The sequence below is a fragment of the Dendrobium catenatum genome, unplaced genomic scaffold, assembly GCF_001605985.2.
Source record: "Dendrobium catenatum unplaced genomic scaffold, ASM160598v2 fragScaff_scaffold_1237, whole genome shotgun sequence".
NCBI lineage: Eukaryota > Viridiplantae > Streptophyta > Magnoliopsida > Asparagales > Orchidaceae > Dendrobium > Dendrobium catenatum.
In genome coordinates this window covers 25,014-43,117 of record NW_021319699.1, presented here as the reverse complement: position 1 = coordinate 43,117, position 18,104 = coordinate 25,014, and the positions used below count along the sequence as shown (strand labels likewise).

The 18,104-nt window shown below is 35.5% G+C and overlaps 1 protein-coding gene across 1 annotated transcript in view; it reads left to right on the top strand.

Moving 5' to 3' along the window:
* LOC110113272 (probable RNA-dependent RNA polymerase 2) overlaps window positions 1-17,620 on the top strand; it is a 47,380-nt gene extending 29,760 nt beyond the window's left edge. The window contains exons 3-4 of the mRNA XM_020845777.2: window positions 1,544-1,694; window positions 16,012-17,620. Coding sequence (XP_020701436.1) covers window positions 1,544-1,694; window positions 16,012-16,794 — 934 coding nt within the window. The 3' untranslated portion in view covers window positions 16,795-17,620. The remainder of the gene's footprint in view (window positions 1-1,543; window positions 1,695-16,011) is intronic.
* Window positions 17,621-18,104: the final 484 nt, after the last annotated feature.

Below are 18,104 nucleotides of genomic sequence, written 5' to 3'. Positions count from 1 at the left end.
ATGAATATTGAAAGATAAAAAATATAGAATATTAAATATTAATTCAACAGCTGACGTTCAATACACTCCATGAGTTAAAGTAGTCAAAATGCTTGGACAAGTCGATGCTTGAAGAGAGTCATGGGAGTTCGTTGCAAATAAAAATAGATAAGCCAAAAAAAAAAAAACGATTATGAAGAGGAACCCTAAACCATCCTAAAATAATTAACTCGAATACTAAATACTAATTCAGCAGTAGATGGCCACTGCACTCCTTCAAATTAATCTATAAATAAATTGCATCGTTCTCAGATGATAGCCACCCAAACTATCCTCCTCGCATAAGATATGTAAGGAAAAAGCCCGTCAATCCCTCCGAGTCCAGTCGTTTTTCTCATGGACAAGAAGAGGAATGTGACTACATTAGCAAGTACCGAAAGTTCCAGGAACTCCCAAAGTGTTGTAGTAAAGCTATTAAGAGCCTGAAAGTTATATAACATGAACGTCAATAAGATTAGATATTAGAAGAATATAAAAATTTGAAAAGATAGATCTAAGGAAATAAAATCATAAATAAAACTAAATTGAATAATAAAAATAATTGTTTGAAGAATTTTAAAGCTCGAACAGCTTGATGTATAATTCTAAAATGATCCTTTGGGTATATGTGGATGTATGGTGATTTTTAGATATAATGCAACATTAATGACAATTTATGATCAAATTATTCATTGGTCAAAATTTAAATCTGGATTAACCATTGATATTCTTATGGCTCTTAGTTATTTCATTTATGCATGCTACTTTATTGATTGAATTCTAACTTTTAGAATTCTAATATATAAATTTTATGCAAAAAAATGTGAACATCAATGGGTCATTTAAAATTTATTATATAAAAACAATAATAATGAAAGGCTAGGATTTATTATTAGGAGATTGAATGAAGGGCTAGAATTTCATATGGAAAGAAATGCAAGCCTCTTTAATAATAGTAGTATAGATGTAGCTAAATGAAGAAGAATAATGAATGATTCTTGGCTTTCTTGCAACATCATGCAACTGTATCTTTGTATAATTCTTAGAGGTGCTAGTTAATAAATTCGTTGATGTTTAGGCAGGTGACATAAGGTTGCACAATACTTATAGATGTTAAGTAGAGTTTTAGGAATGTATGAAAAATACATGAAACAACTCCATATAGTTGGCTTTGACTTTAAAATCATGCCTAGTGAGAAGAGTATCTCGACATATTTTACATTTGATAAGGAATTAATTTCCACTATTTATGTAGGAGAGCTTTTTATTGATTTATAAACTTTGCGGACAAAACTGTTCTGAGTGGCAGCCACGAGCTTCATGGCATTTTCTTCTAATCAATGCTTATCATGCACACATAGTTGGGGTCTACAAGATGTCATCTCTTTCATATAATTTTGAAGCCCAAGGCATGTCATTCGCAAGCTTTTGTATGCTAGGAGTCATTTCTATTTAAAGAAAATTTAAGATACCCTGTAAATATATTTTATGACCTCTTTACAATGTTGGATATTTATTTGTGTAGGCCACATCCAAATGAGTGCTCTGGTGGAGATTTAGATGGTGACTTGTATTTTGTATCTTGGGATGAAAGACTTGTGCCACTGCAGACTGATCCGCCAATGGATTATATTGGACTTAGGCCACGTCTTCAGGATCATGAAGTCACATTGGAGGTGTGCTTGACTAAACATATCCTCCCGTGCATAAGTTTACTTCCAATTTCAATTCCAATATGCAAAACTCGTGTTATATTTCTCATGCTCAAAGTTCTCAGTCTATTGCAAAGGTTTGTTAAAGTTGTTTGTGGAAGGAATATATAGTTTTTTGTGTATTCAGGTAAGGTTTTTAGCTTCCTCTGACAACAAAAGGCAAATTTCCATTGATTCTTGTATGTCTTTCTCAACTTCTAGCATGCTGATAAAAATAGTTTCTCACTAAACCACTTGATGGGTTCATCCACTTCTACCTTGGTCGGTTAGTAGCTATCACACTCTTAAGCCAAGTTTTGACTTGATGGATTTGCAAGGTTGTGATTATGTATGAAGACCCCATGTCTTTCTCTACCCCTCACTCACTCACCATATACACTTGCACATAAAAATTTATAGGCTCCTTGATCCTAAGTGAGCAATTCGAGCATGCCCAAGCTCCCAAAAGAAAAAACACAGAAAAATAGAAGTGGATATTTTTATTTATCATTTTCAGTGCCTCATACTCCCCAATTAGGTTATTTATAAACATACAAGACATTAGAATAATTATTTTTTACTAATACTACTAACTTATTACAAGTTTGGTTCACATCATTACTCTCGCTCTCATAATATTCTTATTTTCAAGGTCAGACTTCCCAGTTGATCGATTGGACGTGGCTATCTATTTAACCATAATCTCTCAAGCAGGTCTTTCTTCTGCAATGGATCAACAAAGAACTTGCAAAAGAAAAGACTGTCCACTAAGCACATAAAGGAATTTCTTGAGTTCATCCCTTGGTGCCCATGAATGTAATGGCTGTTTGTACATCTAATCTTTCTGTGGTTTAGTCTTGTGCACTGGCCTTATTGCTTTAATCGTTTGCACATCTGCTCCCTCTATAATATCATCAGCTAGCAAACTTACTTCACTATTACTGCTACTTACAATTAGGGTTCACATCATTCCTCCCCGTCAAAACGTTCTTATTTTCAATATATAACTTCCTAGTTAATATACTGGAGTTGGCTATCCATTCAGCCACAATCTTTCAAGTAGGTCCTACATTGGATCAACAAAGAAGTTGCAAAAGAAAATATTGACCATTGGGCACTTAAGGAATTTCTTGAGTTGATCTGTTAATGCTCATGAATGTAATGGCCATCCGTCTACCTACTTTTCTTGTGGATTTGCTTGTGTAGTGGTTGTATTGCTTCAGCTACAGCTATTTGCTTGTTTGATTCCTATGTAATCTCATCTGCTAGCGAACTTGCTTTGCTATGGTTCACATTTTAAAATAGTTGGTCTAAAAAATAGGGTCAATGAGCTCATGAGGAGGGCCTAAACATTAAAGAATACTTTGCTTGAAAGAATTCCAAGAACTCAACAGTTTGTTTTGAGAAATCCAGTGATAGTAATGCCATGCTGGACCGACCATCCATATACACTGAGGCAATTGTAAAGCGCTGCATACCATATAGATTATTGAAATAAAATAAGCGATCAACCTTTAGAAGTCATTCATATGGAATCTCTATAATAATTATTGAATCGCATTTTAGAATTTCTTCGCTCATCAATTTTCGATGTAATTGTTGTTCTATTTTGTTTTCCATACGAACTAGACATTGAGGGTTGTATTGCACTTTCATCATGAGCGCTGAGAGTTACTTTTTTCTTATGTTGATTTTTTTTCATAAATTCACATGTTGTATTGATAAATTTGATATCTCGTCTTCTATGATCAAAGGAAAAAAAAAACAATATCTATGAAAAATGATAAAGAAATTAAACCTGAAGTGATTACTCTGCGGACAAATCAATTTCACCACTGTTTGGATGATATGTTGATGAAGAATTTGGCCGTTGGAGGAGAAGCTTTGGATTTGGATGGGGGATGCTAGCTCAAGAGATAATTCAAATAAAAATTTGGTGAGTTCAATTGTGGGACTCAGATTTTAGCTCAGTTTGAGCTAAGACGTGAGATGCAATTAGCATGTGCTATGGATGAAGGCATTCATCGGATCTTGGCAACGATAAACCAACAGCAAAGTTGGGTGAGCTTGCTTGAATGGTGGATGTATTAAGGGTGATGCTATTCACGATGGAATTGACAGGATCATGGGATCATTGGTTTTTGGGAAGCTATGGGGGAATGGGTTTTGAGCCAACTGGGATGAAATAGCTTGGATCCCATTGTAGTGACCTTGGGATTTCTACAAATTGGGCAAGGCTGTCAGTGGAATCAGGAAGAACACATATTTGGGCAGTTTTGGTGAGGATCTGATGCAATTTATTGCATGATGTCGAATGGTGGTTTTGACTTGCCCATAATGGAAACATGAAGGCGGATGGGCACAGAGATCTAGGCTGTTTCTGATAGGTTCCACTTGAATATTCCAAGTAATTCCTATCGGATTCTTGCCAAAACACAATTATTCCACTGTTTTCAATAGAAAACAGCCACCAAACAGTAGAAAAACTGAGAGAATAGGGAGAAAACATTGGAAAACAATAGAAAACAATTGTATTCCCTTAGTAGATGATCAAAACCAAAGCAAGATACAATGTTCTTCAATTCGAGAGGAAGAACAACTCTCCAACAATCTCCGGCAACGCCAAGAGCCCAAGCAAGAAAACCTAGAACACAAAACTCTTTTCAAAATCAAGATCATAACCTAATCCCCCCATAACTCCCTATTAGTACAATCTAATTCAAATTAAAAGCAAAAGGACTTCTCTACCCTTCCTTCTCCCTCCAAAAACACTTAAACCATGTTTGAAATGCAAGTGGACCCCACCCCAACCCCACTTCTCCCTTCCGCCTGTTTCCTGTGCCGCTTCCGCCGCGAGTAAACCCGGACCGGCTGGGCCGGTCCAGCGCTTCTCCTTACCCTTGCTCCCACTACCTTCTCCTCTTTCCTCCACTGGCACAACCCTTGCTTGCCCTTCCAACAACTTCTTCATCATCTTCTCCAAAGCCATGAATTTCCCTTCCACATTCTCGCTAAATGTGGTCATCTTCTCCTCCAGATCCGCCTTAAATTGACCCACTTCGGTCTCCAAGACTTCTACACGTTTAGATGCCATGGGAACCACGAAATGGTCTCCGGATCTCTTCCGAAAAGCAAAAATCTGCAGCGAAACAGTGGAAAACAGCCCCCCACCGTCCGGATCTTCGCTCTGATACCAATTTGATAGGTTCCACTTGAATATTCCAAGTGATTCCTATCGGATTCTTGCCAAACCACTGTTTTCAATAGAAAACAGCCACCAAACAGTAGAAAAACTGAGAGAATAGGGAGAAAACGTTGGAAAACAATTGTATTCCCTTAGTAGATGATCAAAACCAAAGCAAGATACAATGTTCTTCAATTCGAGAGGAAGAACAACTCTCCAACAATCTCTGGCAACGCCAAGAGCCCAAGCAAGAAACCCTAGAATACAAAACTCTTTTCAAAATCAAGATGAAAACCTAATCCCCTCATAACTCCCTATTAATACAATCTAATTCAAATTAAAAGCAAAAGGACTTCTCTACCCTTCATTCTCCCTCCAAAAACACTTAAACCATGTTTGAAATGCAAGTGGACCCCACCCCAACCCCACTTCTCCCTTCCGCCTGTTTCCTGTGTCGCTTCCGCCGCGAGTAAACCCGGACCGGCTGGGCCGGTCCAGGTTGAGCCGGTCCAGCCTGGACCGGCATAACTGTTTCTTGGTAGGATATGCCATGAAATGAAACAATACCCCTGAAAGGCGCTAGATTTTTGTCAGAATTGATGATGCTGAATTTTCACGAATTCGACTATGATTACGTAGTGAATTGCTTTCTTTGATAGGATAGATGACAGTGATAGGAATTGGCGGAGGAAATGGTGGAACACCAATTACTCTTAGGAGATGGTGTAGCGGAAGCAGCAATGATGAAATCCTAGATCCTAACTGAGCAATTCAAGCTTTCTCAATCTTCCAAAAGAAAGAAAAAAGAGAAAAAAAAAAGAGGGAAGAGAGGATTTTTGTTTATCATTTACATGCCTTATACTCCCTAATTGGCGTAGTTATAGGCTTACAAGACATTAAATTAATTAGTTTTTACTATTTAATCAACGATTACTAATTAATTACAATGTTGGTTCACATCAAATACTCAACCTGTAACTATGTAAGCATGTGAAAGGATCAAGTCATCATTTAGTTTTGGATCATCTCAAGAAAGTATCCTGATTTAATATGGATAAAACTATTTGGCTTCACTACAATTCCAGTTGAAGAGGGAAAAAGGCAACATGTTGTTGGCTTCACTATAAATCTAAATTCTGAAGCATAATATGATGCAGATGTTTCTCCAACAGCTTCCTCCTAGCATCATCCGTTCCTATTCCACAGGCTCTCTGTTTGAGTCTTTTGCTATTCCCTTTCTAACAGGTATGGCCTGCCTCTAAGGGCTCTATTCACTAATCTCTTGCAATTTGCCTTGTGGCTTTTGCCTGATACATAGGACTTTTTGTTCGGTTTTTTATCGTCCTAAGACTTCTATCTAGTGGTTTTCAATATATCACTTTATTATTATAATTATAAGTCTGAGGCATATTCAAAATATAATTGGTATTTGAATAAAATTTTTAGTTTGATGTGCTATTCTTTCTACTTTGGATATTCAATGTTTTTATCAAGAGAATGATTTGGAGAGTTTTAAAGAATGTTATCTCCTTATACAAGCATGCGCCTTGCTTTTTGATGAATTGTTTTCCTTGTTCATTATTTTTCTGTATTTTGTTAGTTGTTTGAGATTGTGAATAATTTTAATGAAACTTGTTATAATATGATTTTCAAGAAGTGCAAGAATTTCGAAGCCTTGTGTAAATTTGTTGATCATAAATTTTAATGAAACTTGTAGATTTAATAATTTATTGCCTTATTTTTTGCAGCTTATGTTAGATGTGCATTTGAATTCTTACATCCTAAGATATTTTACATCCTAGTTGGTATTAGATTGTAAGGTTGCATGATAAATGTATGATATAATATTAAGCGTAAGATAAAGGGTGGAACATGAAAAGTAAAGTAAAATGTTATGCAAGGTAGGACTGTCAAAATTGGGTCACGGGTCAGATTCAGGTCCAACCCATAATTGACTCGACACTAGTTGATCTGCTCCAAACCTGACTCGCTTTGGACCGAGTCAACCCGACGCGGCCTGCCAATCCATCGTCGTCTTTTATTTTGATCCAACAAAAAACGACGAGCTGCCAACCCGACCAGAAGGAACGTCGTCGAAGGAGGGCGTTGGTGGCCTTCGCAAATCGCAACAAGTGACCCATGCTAACGAGCGAGTAGTGCGACGAGCAAGTAGTGCCGACGAGCAAGAATTTAATATGAAGTTATAGAAACTTTTATGTTGTCACAAGAAGGTAAAAGAATCGGTCATGAGGAAAAGATGATCCTAATAATAGATAAAAAAATTCTATTGGTTTTGTAATCACAAAAATTAAGCAACTTAAGATTGCAAATTTGCTGCTTGGATATGTACAATTACTCCCAAAAAAAGCTATTTAGAATGGATAAATCATCAAGCTCAGCTTATGCATTTCACTTCTCAATTCAAAAGAAAGTGAGACTATTATAGAAGAAAATATATCAACAATCAAACAAATGTTTGAAAAAAAATAAAATACAAAAGATCTGTTATGCACAATAAAATAAGATGGGAGATCAGGAACAAAAACAAAAGCACACACCTTTGCCTTTGGAATAACTTTAACAGCCACCTCCTCCCCTACATGTTGCCTTTCTTCACCTTGGCCAAATTAGTATACCCAAAATGTCCCCTTCCCACATCTTCTCCAAGTTCATACTTCAAGAAGAACTGCTTCGAGAATCGAAATTCTTATCGAGGCCCAATTCAACCTTATCCCCCTTTGGAATTGAGGCAACATTTGGCTTCAGTGACCCGTGCCGACGAGAGAGTATTGCCTTAATGTGCCTTGTCGATGACAGAGGAGGAAACGATCGCTTGAAGAACAACGAAGGCATCGAGCTCACGCTCGAATTAGCTGGCGAGTTCTTGTAGGAGCCCCTTAGGTTATAGAGATCTGAACTAGTAGAAAGCAGGCCGTGGAATCGGGTCTGTCCGGGTTAACTTCGGGTTAGCAAGTTGACTCGGACCTGGGCTGATTTTTCAAACGGGACAAATTCTGGAACCCGAACCCGACCTGTTTGTCGAACGGGTTAACGTCGGTCGGGTTTTTGGGTCGTGTCAAATATTGACACCTATAATCCCATGATTAGATGGATACATTTAAAGAATGCTATTAAAATATTTTTGAAAATAAAATTCAAAATCTCAAAATTTTGATTGTGTATAAGGAAACTAATGTTATGTGAGAAAAGTAACTTGTGATATAAAACGTTGAAAAATATGTATTTGGACTATAAAAAAAAGTTCATAATAGTAAAAATAGTTGGTGATGAAATCAAAATGGGTAAGAAAAGATAAAAAATAAGAAACGTCGTTATATAAATTGATTTAGATGTATAAGTTCAAAAAATTGAGAAAGATATAGAGGGGTTTGTAAGAAGTCTAGGATAGCAATATACGATGCAAATAATTTAATTTTAATAATTTATATAATAGATTAGATACTAAGGAGGGTGAAAGATGTATGTATATGTCAACTAAACAAAGTGATAGAAGTAAATATCTAATTCAAGTACAGTGCGGTAAGGATGAAGATCAAAAATTATTTTTATTAGAAGACAATATTCAACATAGATGGATGAGATATTTCGATAAGTTTTTTAATGAAAATTCTGAGAATGCAATTGAATTTAGTTATCTTAGCATCTTAAATGAAAATAGAGATTTTTATTTTTATCGTCATATTAGTAAAACAATAACTATGATGCACCAACATGGACAAGGCGATACGAACACGGGACACAACTATCATTGAAAATGTAGGACACATGTACGGCATAGACATTGCATTATAATTTTTAAATAGTGTATAAAAATAATTATAGCATTATATTATAAATGATAAATAATAAATCAATATCATAAATAAATAGTAAATCAATATCATAGTTTGCTGAAGTAAAATTAATGAGACTCACCCAAATGTTTTTGCGAAATATTGTTGCTAAAATAAAATTCTAATATTAAATATAAACTTAAAAGGAATAATTTTTTTTTTCATTCATTAATTATAAGTATCAACTACATTATCGATTGAAGAACTTTGAGCGGGTAACTATAATGTGTTTGAATTTCTTAGTAGGTTCAAATGTCTTGTAGCCATATAGTATTTTTTTAGAGATTATTGTATTATCAATTTCTACTTCATTAAGAAATAAGCTTGTAATTCTTCAAAGACATTTAAGGCTGAAGGCAAAGTTATTGATTGATCATTTATTAGGAGGCTAAAAAAAATAGTCATAGAGGGTTAGTGCATAGAGTTACATCTTAGTTATTTATAATATTTTTATAATTTTCTTTTCCTTTTTTTTTTCTCACAACTTCAGCTCCTTTTAAGTCTCATTTTGTTCAAAACCCTTCCTTCCATTAAGGTAGGAGGGGAGACCACCACTTGAGCCTCCTTTTAGGGGTTAAAGGGTCTTCATTTCCAGTGTGGCATGTACAATTTGTTTTAACATCTTCTTTGAATGTTAAGATAGGACAATCTATCACTCTCCTTCAAACTGGAGGACTTATAAGATCTATATATCTTTGAGGAAGCAAAAATAACAGTTGTTGACCCTTGCTTGAGCTCAGCCAAGTAACTCTTAAAAAGGGTGATCTCACCAAATTGAAAACATTTCTCCAATCATTCATTGACAGGGCAACAATTCTTGATCATATGACTAACCATATAATGATATTGATGATAATTTGGGGGGTGAGTTTTGCTAATTTCTTCTATCTTTATTGCCCGGGCAATTGTAAATATTTCATTTGCATATATTTGAAGATTTTCTTGACACATTTCCTCTTGAAGGAATATTGCTTGCTCAGAGATATGCAAGGTTCTGAATATTTTTTCAATCCTTTTATTCTCTAGGATGTGTTGACAGGATTGAAACATTCTTACCTTTATTTGGTAAGTGTATGCTAACGTACGATCTGGCATCTCTTTGTCATGTGGGCCCTTTAGACAGACTATTTTTTCTAAATGCCACACCTTCCAATAAATCTACTTTAAACAAGAAAAATGGGGGCTTCATCGTGGAGATTAGATGATTTTCTTAGGAGCTCAGATTAGATGATTTGCTTAGGAGCTCTCAATATTCCTGATTGAAAAACTAATGTAATTAAGGAAAAATTCCATGAATGTTCTTGAGGATTTCTACAACATACTGCTTTTGTAATTTGAGTTCACACTTCATATTGATTCTCCATCTCAAAATATAGTCTATCAAGGACCCTCCAGATTTCTGTTTCTTGAAGACTACGTCCTCGATAGTGATGTGGTGCTATGCACCCACATACCTCTTTGACAAATAGGTCTTTCAATCTTGCAAAGATATTAAATGAATCATTGGGCTTCTTGACATATCAATCAAAAGTTTTTCCACTAAAGCTATTGATATAGTCTTAGTAACAGTGTATGTTTGCCCTCACATTATAGCAACTAACAAGAAAGTGTGCTAAGTATTGATGTAGGTTTCTCATGTCATTAATACTTTGAACTGAGGTAAGATAAAAACCTAGGGTATTATATGACTTCAAACACTTTTGGGTAGGATCTATTGCTTCGAATTAGGGTTGCCCCTTGTGAATGGACTATTGAACTATTTACATAGTGTACAATACAATCTCTCTGATCATCCATGCTTGTTGCCTTAGATGTTGGTGCTACTCTATTAAGTGGAAGGTTCTCCTTAAGAGGACATGTTGGGCTCAATTCTGTCCTAGCGACATCTAGATCGTGGTTGGTTTCCTATGTGATACCTTTTGCATGGTTATCTACTGTAACATTTTCCCATATTTCTCATCATGATTCCATCCTCATTTCTAAACAATGAATGTACTAATCTCAATCTTTCAACTGAACTGATAACTCTCGAAATGAATCAGGTGAATTAATATCATCAGTATTGTTATGCTTGTGCTTATGCATAATTAGTCTATCAAATTCTGGAGCTACATTCCTATAGGTGCCTAACATGCATTTTGTGGTCATAATAACTCCCTAGAATTCTCGCTATATGTTGCACCCCTTGCTTAAACTAGTGTAAAAATCTACTCCGTGTTGGGTGGTTGCAATATGAGGGCAACCTTTGCTGACATTGACAAATACTACTCATGAAACTCAGCCTCCATTAGTTGTGCAGTTGTGCTGCCTTTTCTTTTTTTAGGATGCGAGAAAGCAGTCACAAGTGTAAATGTTACCTTAGATCTCCAAACTTTCCTAATTTTTAGATATGGACATTGTAGGGCCTTAACCATCAAATAGCGCTGTATGGCCTTACTGCTAAAGAGTGCTAGAAAGTATTAGAAGTCTCTTTATGACTAGAAGAGAATGCAGGTAAAAAAATTTATTTTTGAGAATATGTAGGTATAGGACTAGAAGAGAATGCAGGTAAAAAAAATTATTTTTGGTGGGTCTTTTGAAATTGAATGGACTGCTAAAGATAATTGGCATAAATGGCCGCTAAGTAACCTTCAGGTCGGCAGGTAACTCCCCTTTGCTTTTTGAGAGCCGCTTGTAACAAAAATTTGGGTTAAGAGGACAATATCTACGTTCTCTCTGACTCTATCTTTTCGGGCCTAGTTATAATAATCAACTAGACATACATTCCCTTTTCCTTCATTTACTATGATCTTGAGACTTTGAATGATGAAACTTGTCACATGATCCTCTATGATCTTACTTGTGTATTGACTTAACACTTTTTTTTTTTTATGCTGAAATCATTATGTTTGGCAGCCGCCATGATGATGCTGCAGACCTTCCTTGTTAGAATATAGATCTAGTTCACAAAACTATTGGTGGGTTTAGAACTTGGCCTTCTAGTCATCTTAGAAGTAGTTATTCTCATGCTTTTTTTTTTTTCTGACTAGCTTGAGAGAATATATGAAATTTACTTCCATACATATGTGGAGAGACCTCCTCAATAGCTAGCACAACTAATGTAAAAACTAACAAAGTCTCCCATCTTAGATAGGGGCTTTCATCCCTAATTATTTGAGAAAGAAAGCTTTCATCAAGATGAGGAAACCACATCATCAGAGGTGCCTTGGAAGAAAGGAATATGTGGATATTGAATCAACGGGGCATGAAATTGGATTGCTTTTCCTCGATCATCGGTCCTCTGGATCTTGGATACTAACATGTGATAGAAAACAAACACCTTCGTAGCTAGTTCATGAGATTAGCCACCCTCTTTATTACATTAGGAACAAAAGAGGGGGAAATCATAGGGACAATGACAAATTGAGTCCAATATGCAAATGGGACAATTGAGGAGGACAAGTACTCAAGTGTGACTCCATCCAGGCCATCACCAAACTTAATCAAACTTCTTAAGGTCGAGTTTGTCATCAAAGACTATAACAAAATAAAGCAAATCCATCATTCAATCTAAAAGTGGTTATGCCATCCATTTTTGCTAATATGAAAACAATCCAAAATATGTTGAATCAAACTCCATGATATTAATTGCTTAAATCCAAAATTCAACATATTTTTAGCGTCACTGATCTTATAAGAAATTGTTATCTATATTGAATTTATCTCCTGATTGATCTAAAACTAACATTGATTGTTCGTTAATGCTAATTGAAATGAACAAGCATCGAACCACAAAATACTTGTAGGGCCGTTACATTTAAAAAGAAATAAAAACTTACCTCATTGATTAAGTCTAGCCAGTGTTGTAGCAAGGGATTCACTTGCACCAAGCAGAGATAAGGAATTTATGTAAGGGATGTGAAGATATGTTTTGATATCTTAAAAATTGTAAATTGTGTTAAGACATCAACTGGTATATTATAACTAGTGGGTACAAAAATATAAGGGTGTTGGATGCCTGTTGCCTAAGAATGCAATGTTAATATCACTCAGTTCAAGATAAGTATATATATTTGCAAGGGAAGCAAATGGGACAACAATAAAACTTTGGGCATGACTAAAGATAGAGCAAAGAATTCCTAGCAAGGTTGCCAGAAATCTGTGAGTTTTGAAAGATGTGCCGTAAGGAGAGAGAGATTGTACCTAATCAATTGATAAAAGGAAACCCTCTTAAGTTCAATGGAAGTTAGATGAATTCATATATTTGTCTTTTGAATACTTTTTGGAGATGTGGAATGTTCTATCTTGAAAGTTGAAAGCAAAAGACAACTCACCCCGCATTCGAAGATATATGCATGTATGTATCTTGGAGATTTCTCTTTTAGATGGTGGTTTTATTTAGTTTTGAGTTCCAAATTCCCATGAAGCAAGTTCCTTTGGCCAATTGCATACTGGAGTGATTAAAGTCAAAGAATACTTGAATAAAAGTCATGGTTGTATCTTGAAATATCAAAGACAGAAGGATTTAATATTTAAAGTATCGATGCGTGAAAAGATCAAATTTTGAAAAGAATTATTGTGGATTTTGAAGGATGAAATATGGGGATAAGACCTCAAGAGACTCAAGATACCCAAATAGTCTATTCTTATGTTAGCTTTAATATTTTAAGAAAATCAACTAATTAAATCTACATTAATGTTGATTAACTTATTAAAAGTTGGGGCTTACTATTCCTCAATAATCACCAGTGAGGAATTGCTTAGGAGTAAGGACTTATGATATCATAGTAAAGGATGTTAACCTTAAGCCTAGATCTTTGACAAGGAGTTAATGTTATCACTTTTTTACATCTCTTTATCTAAATTTATGTGAGAAATCACAATGGGAGTCTTCTTTTTTGTGAATTTTCCCTTATTTTTATGTATTCTTTTATATTTTATTATTTGTTTGTAAATGATTGATTTCAATCAAATTTGATACTATTTGATATTCAATTTATATAACAACTTCAAAGAGAGAGGGGTTATGATGAGGTCATCGATAGGATATTTCGGCGTGTCTATCAGAGACGACCATGGAGATCGACGGCCATGATGGAGAGCCTCTATTATTGATTTTATTTGTTCTAGCAGTTTATATGTTATGCATTTATTTTCTTAGTTTTCCCATTCTACCCCTGAGGGTATTAGTTGCTCTTGTAGCCCTAATGGGCATTTTAGACTTTTGCATTTACTTTTATTTGGAGCCTATTTATATGACCCCTTGTATCTTGTATGAGATTATTGAATGATTGAATAAAATTTGCTACTATTGATCTCTTTGTGAGTTCTCCATTCCTCTAGTTCTCTCCGTGAGTTCTTGATAGAAATTTCGTGAATCTCTGTGTGAGTTCCGGAATTCTTATTATTTCCCTTTGAGAGCTTGAAGAAGAGGTGAGTGAGTCTAGAAATTCTGAATTTTTTTTTAAATAAAATTGCTGCTCCCAAGCTCTAGAACTCCCTCTCCAATTCTCCTTGTCGCCAGCTCTGTTGACTTGGTCAGAGAACTGGCCGCCGGCCAAGTTAATCCCGCCCATGCTAGCCCGTCTGCCGACTCCACTTCCCCCATCCAGCACCCGCCGTGACCCTAGCCACCGTCCAGCAAACCACCCTTGCTGCCGCATCTTCCCCCTTGGACCCAATCACGTTTGAATTTCAAAATACCCTTAATTAAGTTACTTTCCTAACCGATCGAGAACGGCCCCCTTTAAACCCACGGCTCAAATCCTCTCCCCTCTCCAAGCCGCCACCACTCTCTCCCTCCCATTGGGGATCCCTCTTGCGGCGACCACCCGTTCTCACTTGCAAGAATGCATGGAAGAACCCGAGTGGAACTTCGGGTTTGAGTACGACAACAACGGAAGGGTCAACATCCTCCGATCACAGTTCTTCGACGTCGGCTTTGACTTCGACGACACCGTCGAAGAATACTTGGACCGAATTCTACCAACGCTAGTGGATTCCATCGACGAACACTTCTCCGTCTACACGTGGATCATCAAAGGTCGATCTACCGCGCCCCCTCCACCTCCGAGACCCTTCTCCACGGCGGCGTTCCTTGGCTCCTCCCTCCTCGTGGAAACCTCAATACTAGTTTGAACGATCTTCCGCCGCTCAACCTAGTCTTCGTAGGAAAGAGAGAAAAAAGTCTCAAGGTGTGAACAACTCTGTATTAATTGTGGGATTTTTATTTACTAGCCTTTGCTTTATGTTTTCCTTTGCGTTTGTTTAAATAGTTTGGCTATCTTGTTGAAATTTCTTTGCCTAGCAAGTTGAACATCACGAATTCCTTGTAATCGAATTAACTTTGATACATGATTATATAATTGGTTGAGCTAGAATTTAATTCTCTTTTAACTCTTGTGTAACTCCATCCTGCATCACATCAGGTTATGTATGGCTTCACGATTTTGAAATTCTAATCACTTTTTATAACAAGGCCATTAGATTTTCATCTGAATTGATTTCCATTGTAATTTCGATTTTTATCAACGGTAATGAATAACTTGTAAAGGTAAAAATTTGTTATGCGTGAATTTTATATGCTTGTTGTATTTTTTTGGGATCTCATGTTATATTTGTATTATAACCCCTAAAATATATGAAGTCTTATATCATAATAATACAAAAATAATCAAAGAAAATTAATCTTTTTCTCTCTATTTTTACTTGGGATTCATACATCAACATAGGGTTTCTTATTTCTTGTGTCATCCCAGTTTTGATGATTTTAGGATAGGGTTAAGATAATTTTAAAAGCTTATGGGGTTTGCTTATAATACTTTTTCATCTTAATCCATTACTTCTCATGCTATGTGCACTCTAGCCATTTCAATAAGATCGCAACTCAGCCGTGTAGAATTGTGAACTTCTGAACTTTTTTATTCATCAATTCTCTTCATTCTTAGGACTAGACTTCTTATTGGCTTGCTTATAGAGTTGATGAAAATGTTCTGTTGAAAAATAATCTCTGATTATTTAAAAATCTCATTTTAGTCTCTTGATTTTTTAAATAGGGACTTAAATGATGTCACAAAATGACTAATTTGGTCCCTATTTAAAAGTCAAAGAACAAAATTGATATTTGTATATAGTCGGGGATTATTTTGGTACTTCAAAAAAACTTAAGGGATCTATTTGGTCCTTCTTCTCCTTGCTTATAATTCTTCAACTCAGACTTAATGCCTTTCTTTTTGTTGTTCTTTTGATAGAGATAACTTGATTAAATTCCGATATAAAACTACAGGAAATCCATAAATTCTTTGTGGATTATATGATCAATGATAACCTTGGTGCCATATCAACTGCTCATCTTGTTTATGCCGACTCTGAACCGCTTAAGGCTCGAAGCCCCAAATGCCTACAGCTTGCAAACCTTCACTCCATGGCTGTTGATTTTGCCAAGACTGGAGTTCCAGCTGAGATGCCCAGAATTCTAAGACCAAAGGAATTTCCTGATTTCATGGAAAGATGGGATAGATCCATGTATACCTCCAAAGGTGTTCTAGGAAAACTCTATAGATCTGCCACAGCTCATCAAAATAAAGAGACTTCTAATACTTTCTGGTCTGAAGAACTTGCAGCTGCTTCATATGACAATGATCTTGAAGTTGAAGGCTTTGAAATGTTCTTAAAACCTGCGGAAGATTACTATAATCAGTACGCCGAAAAGTTGAGCTTCTTGATGAATTATTTCGGAGCAGTGCATGAAGATGAGATACTTACAGGTTATGTGCGAAGCGGCGGCCCATCATATGTTTTGAGGGATAAGAAGAAATTTGGGGATATTGCTGATAGGATTATGATTGCAGTAAAGAGTTTGCATCAGGAGGTCAAGAGTTGGTTCAGCAGCTGCCGTGAGAGTGAGTCGCTGAAGATGGCCTCTGCTTGGTATCACATAACCTGTCATCCAAAATATTGGTCCTCAAACAAGTTTCTTAGCTTTCCATGGATAATTTGGGATGTTTTGTTGAATATTAAAGATTCCAAGAGTTCTAGGGGAAGAGGAACAAAGGAAGGCACTCTGTGAAATCCAATAACAAAGCACTTCACATCTGGTGCCACAATTTGATATCCTATATTATTGTAGTCATCTGCAGCAATTTTTTGTCAAATAATGGTGAGTGTATGCTCGTAAATATCAATGCAGGAATTTTATAGGTACCTAGCAGGTTCCAATATTCTGACAGAAGGACTCGTCCAAGATAGTCATATCGCCTGCTTACGCGACTTATCCAAATCTGCCAAAATCAAAGAGTCATCCTTAGCACACAATATTAGAAAAATTATATAGTATCTTCCAAACAGTAAAGAGGCACTTATCTTGGTTGTGATCAACATTCTGAGGTCGTTTGTCTTTGAAAGAACCATTAAGCTCTCATTGACATCTCTCAATCCAACTACAGGAAGTGCACAAAGCATGGTTCAATGGTTATGACTCCCTAGACTCAAACGGTCCTCTTAGCTTACAATCATCATCACTCCGAAGGACTCGACCTTTACATTTGGCTGTCAAAATAATCCTTAGGAACTCGCCTCTCCGTGAAGCGCACTCGTTCACACAGACTTAATCCTATATGATTTTTTTCCAGAAGACTTGTTCAGCACACTCATGGATGAAAACATGCCCAGAGGATTCAACCTGTGACCAAGAGCTATATTAAAAATCATTCAAGCATTTGCTAGCTCATGTCACATGCATATATATATATATATATATATATTTATAGTCTTTAATGATCGTTATTAAATATTGTATTTGTATTTTTATCTTTTAATTGTGTATAGCGTTTTTTATAGTCCTTCAAATCTTATAAATAAGAAATGATGAGGTACATTAAAGATCTTTTGGTTACTTATCTGATCTATTGAATATTTTAGCACTTCGAATTTAAATGATAGTATGCATATTTTAGATATGCTTTAGCTTATTAGTTTGATTGTATATATATATTATTTATTGTTTCATAAGCTAGTTTATATTTTGTTGTACTTATTATGATGAATACTCAAAAGAATAAAATTTACGAACTAAAATAAGTAACACCAATAATATCTTAATATTATTTATTTCATCATATTGTATCACATGCCTTATGATTTATGAGATCATGTGCTGAAGTGCAAATTTATGTATTGAAACATGCGAAACTTAATTTTAGAATTTGATAAAATTTTAAATAGTTTATAAAATTTTAAAAATTTGTACTAAAAATTTATTTTAAGTAGTGAGAAATCCGTCACTGTTTTATAAAGTAGTTTTTTATATAAACTATACTTAAAAATAATAAAAAAATATGGGTAAAAAATAGTTCCAAGCCAAGCTTTAATTAGGTCCAA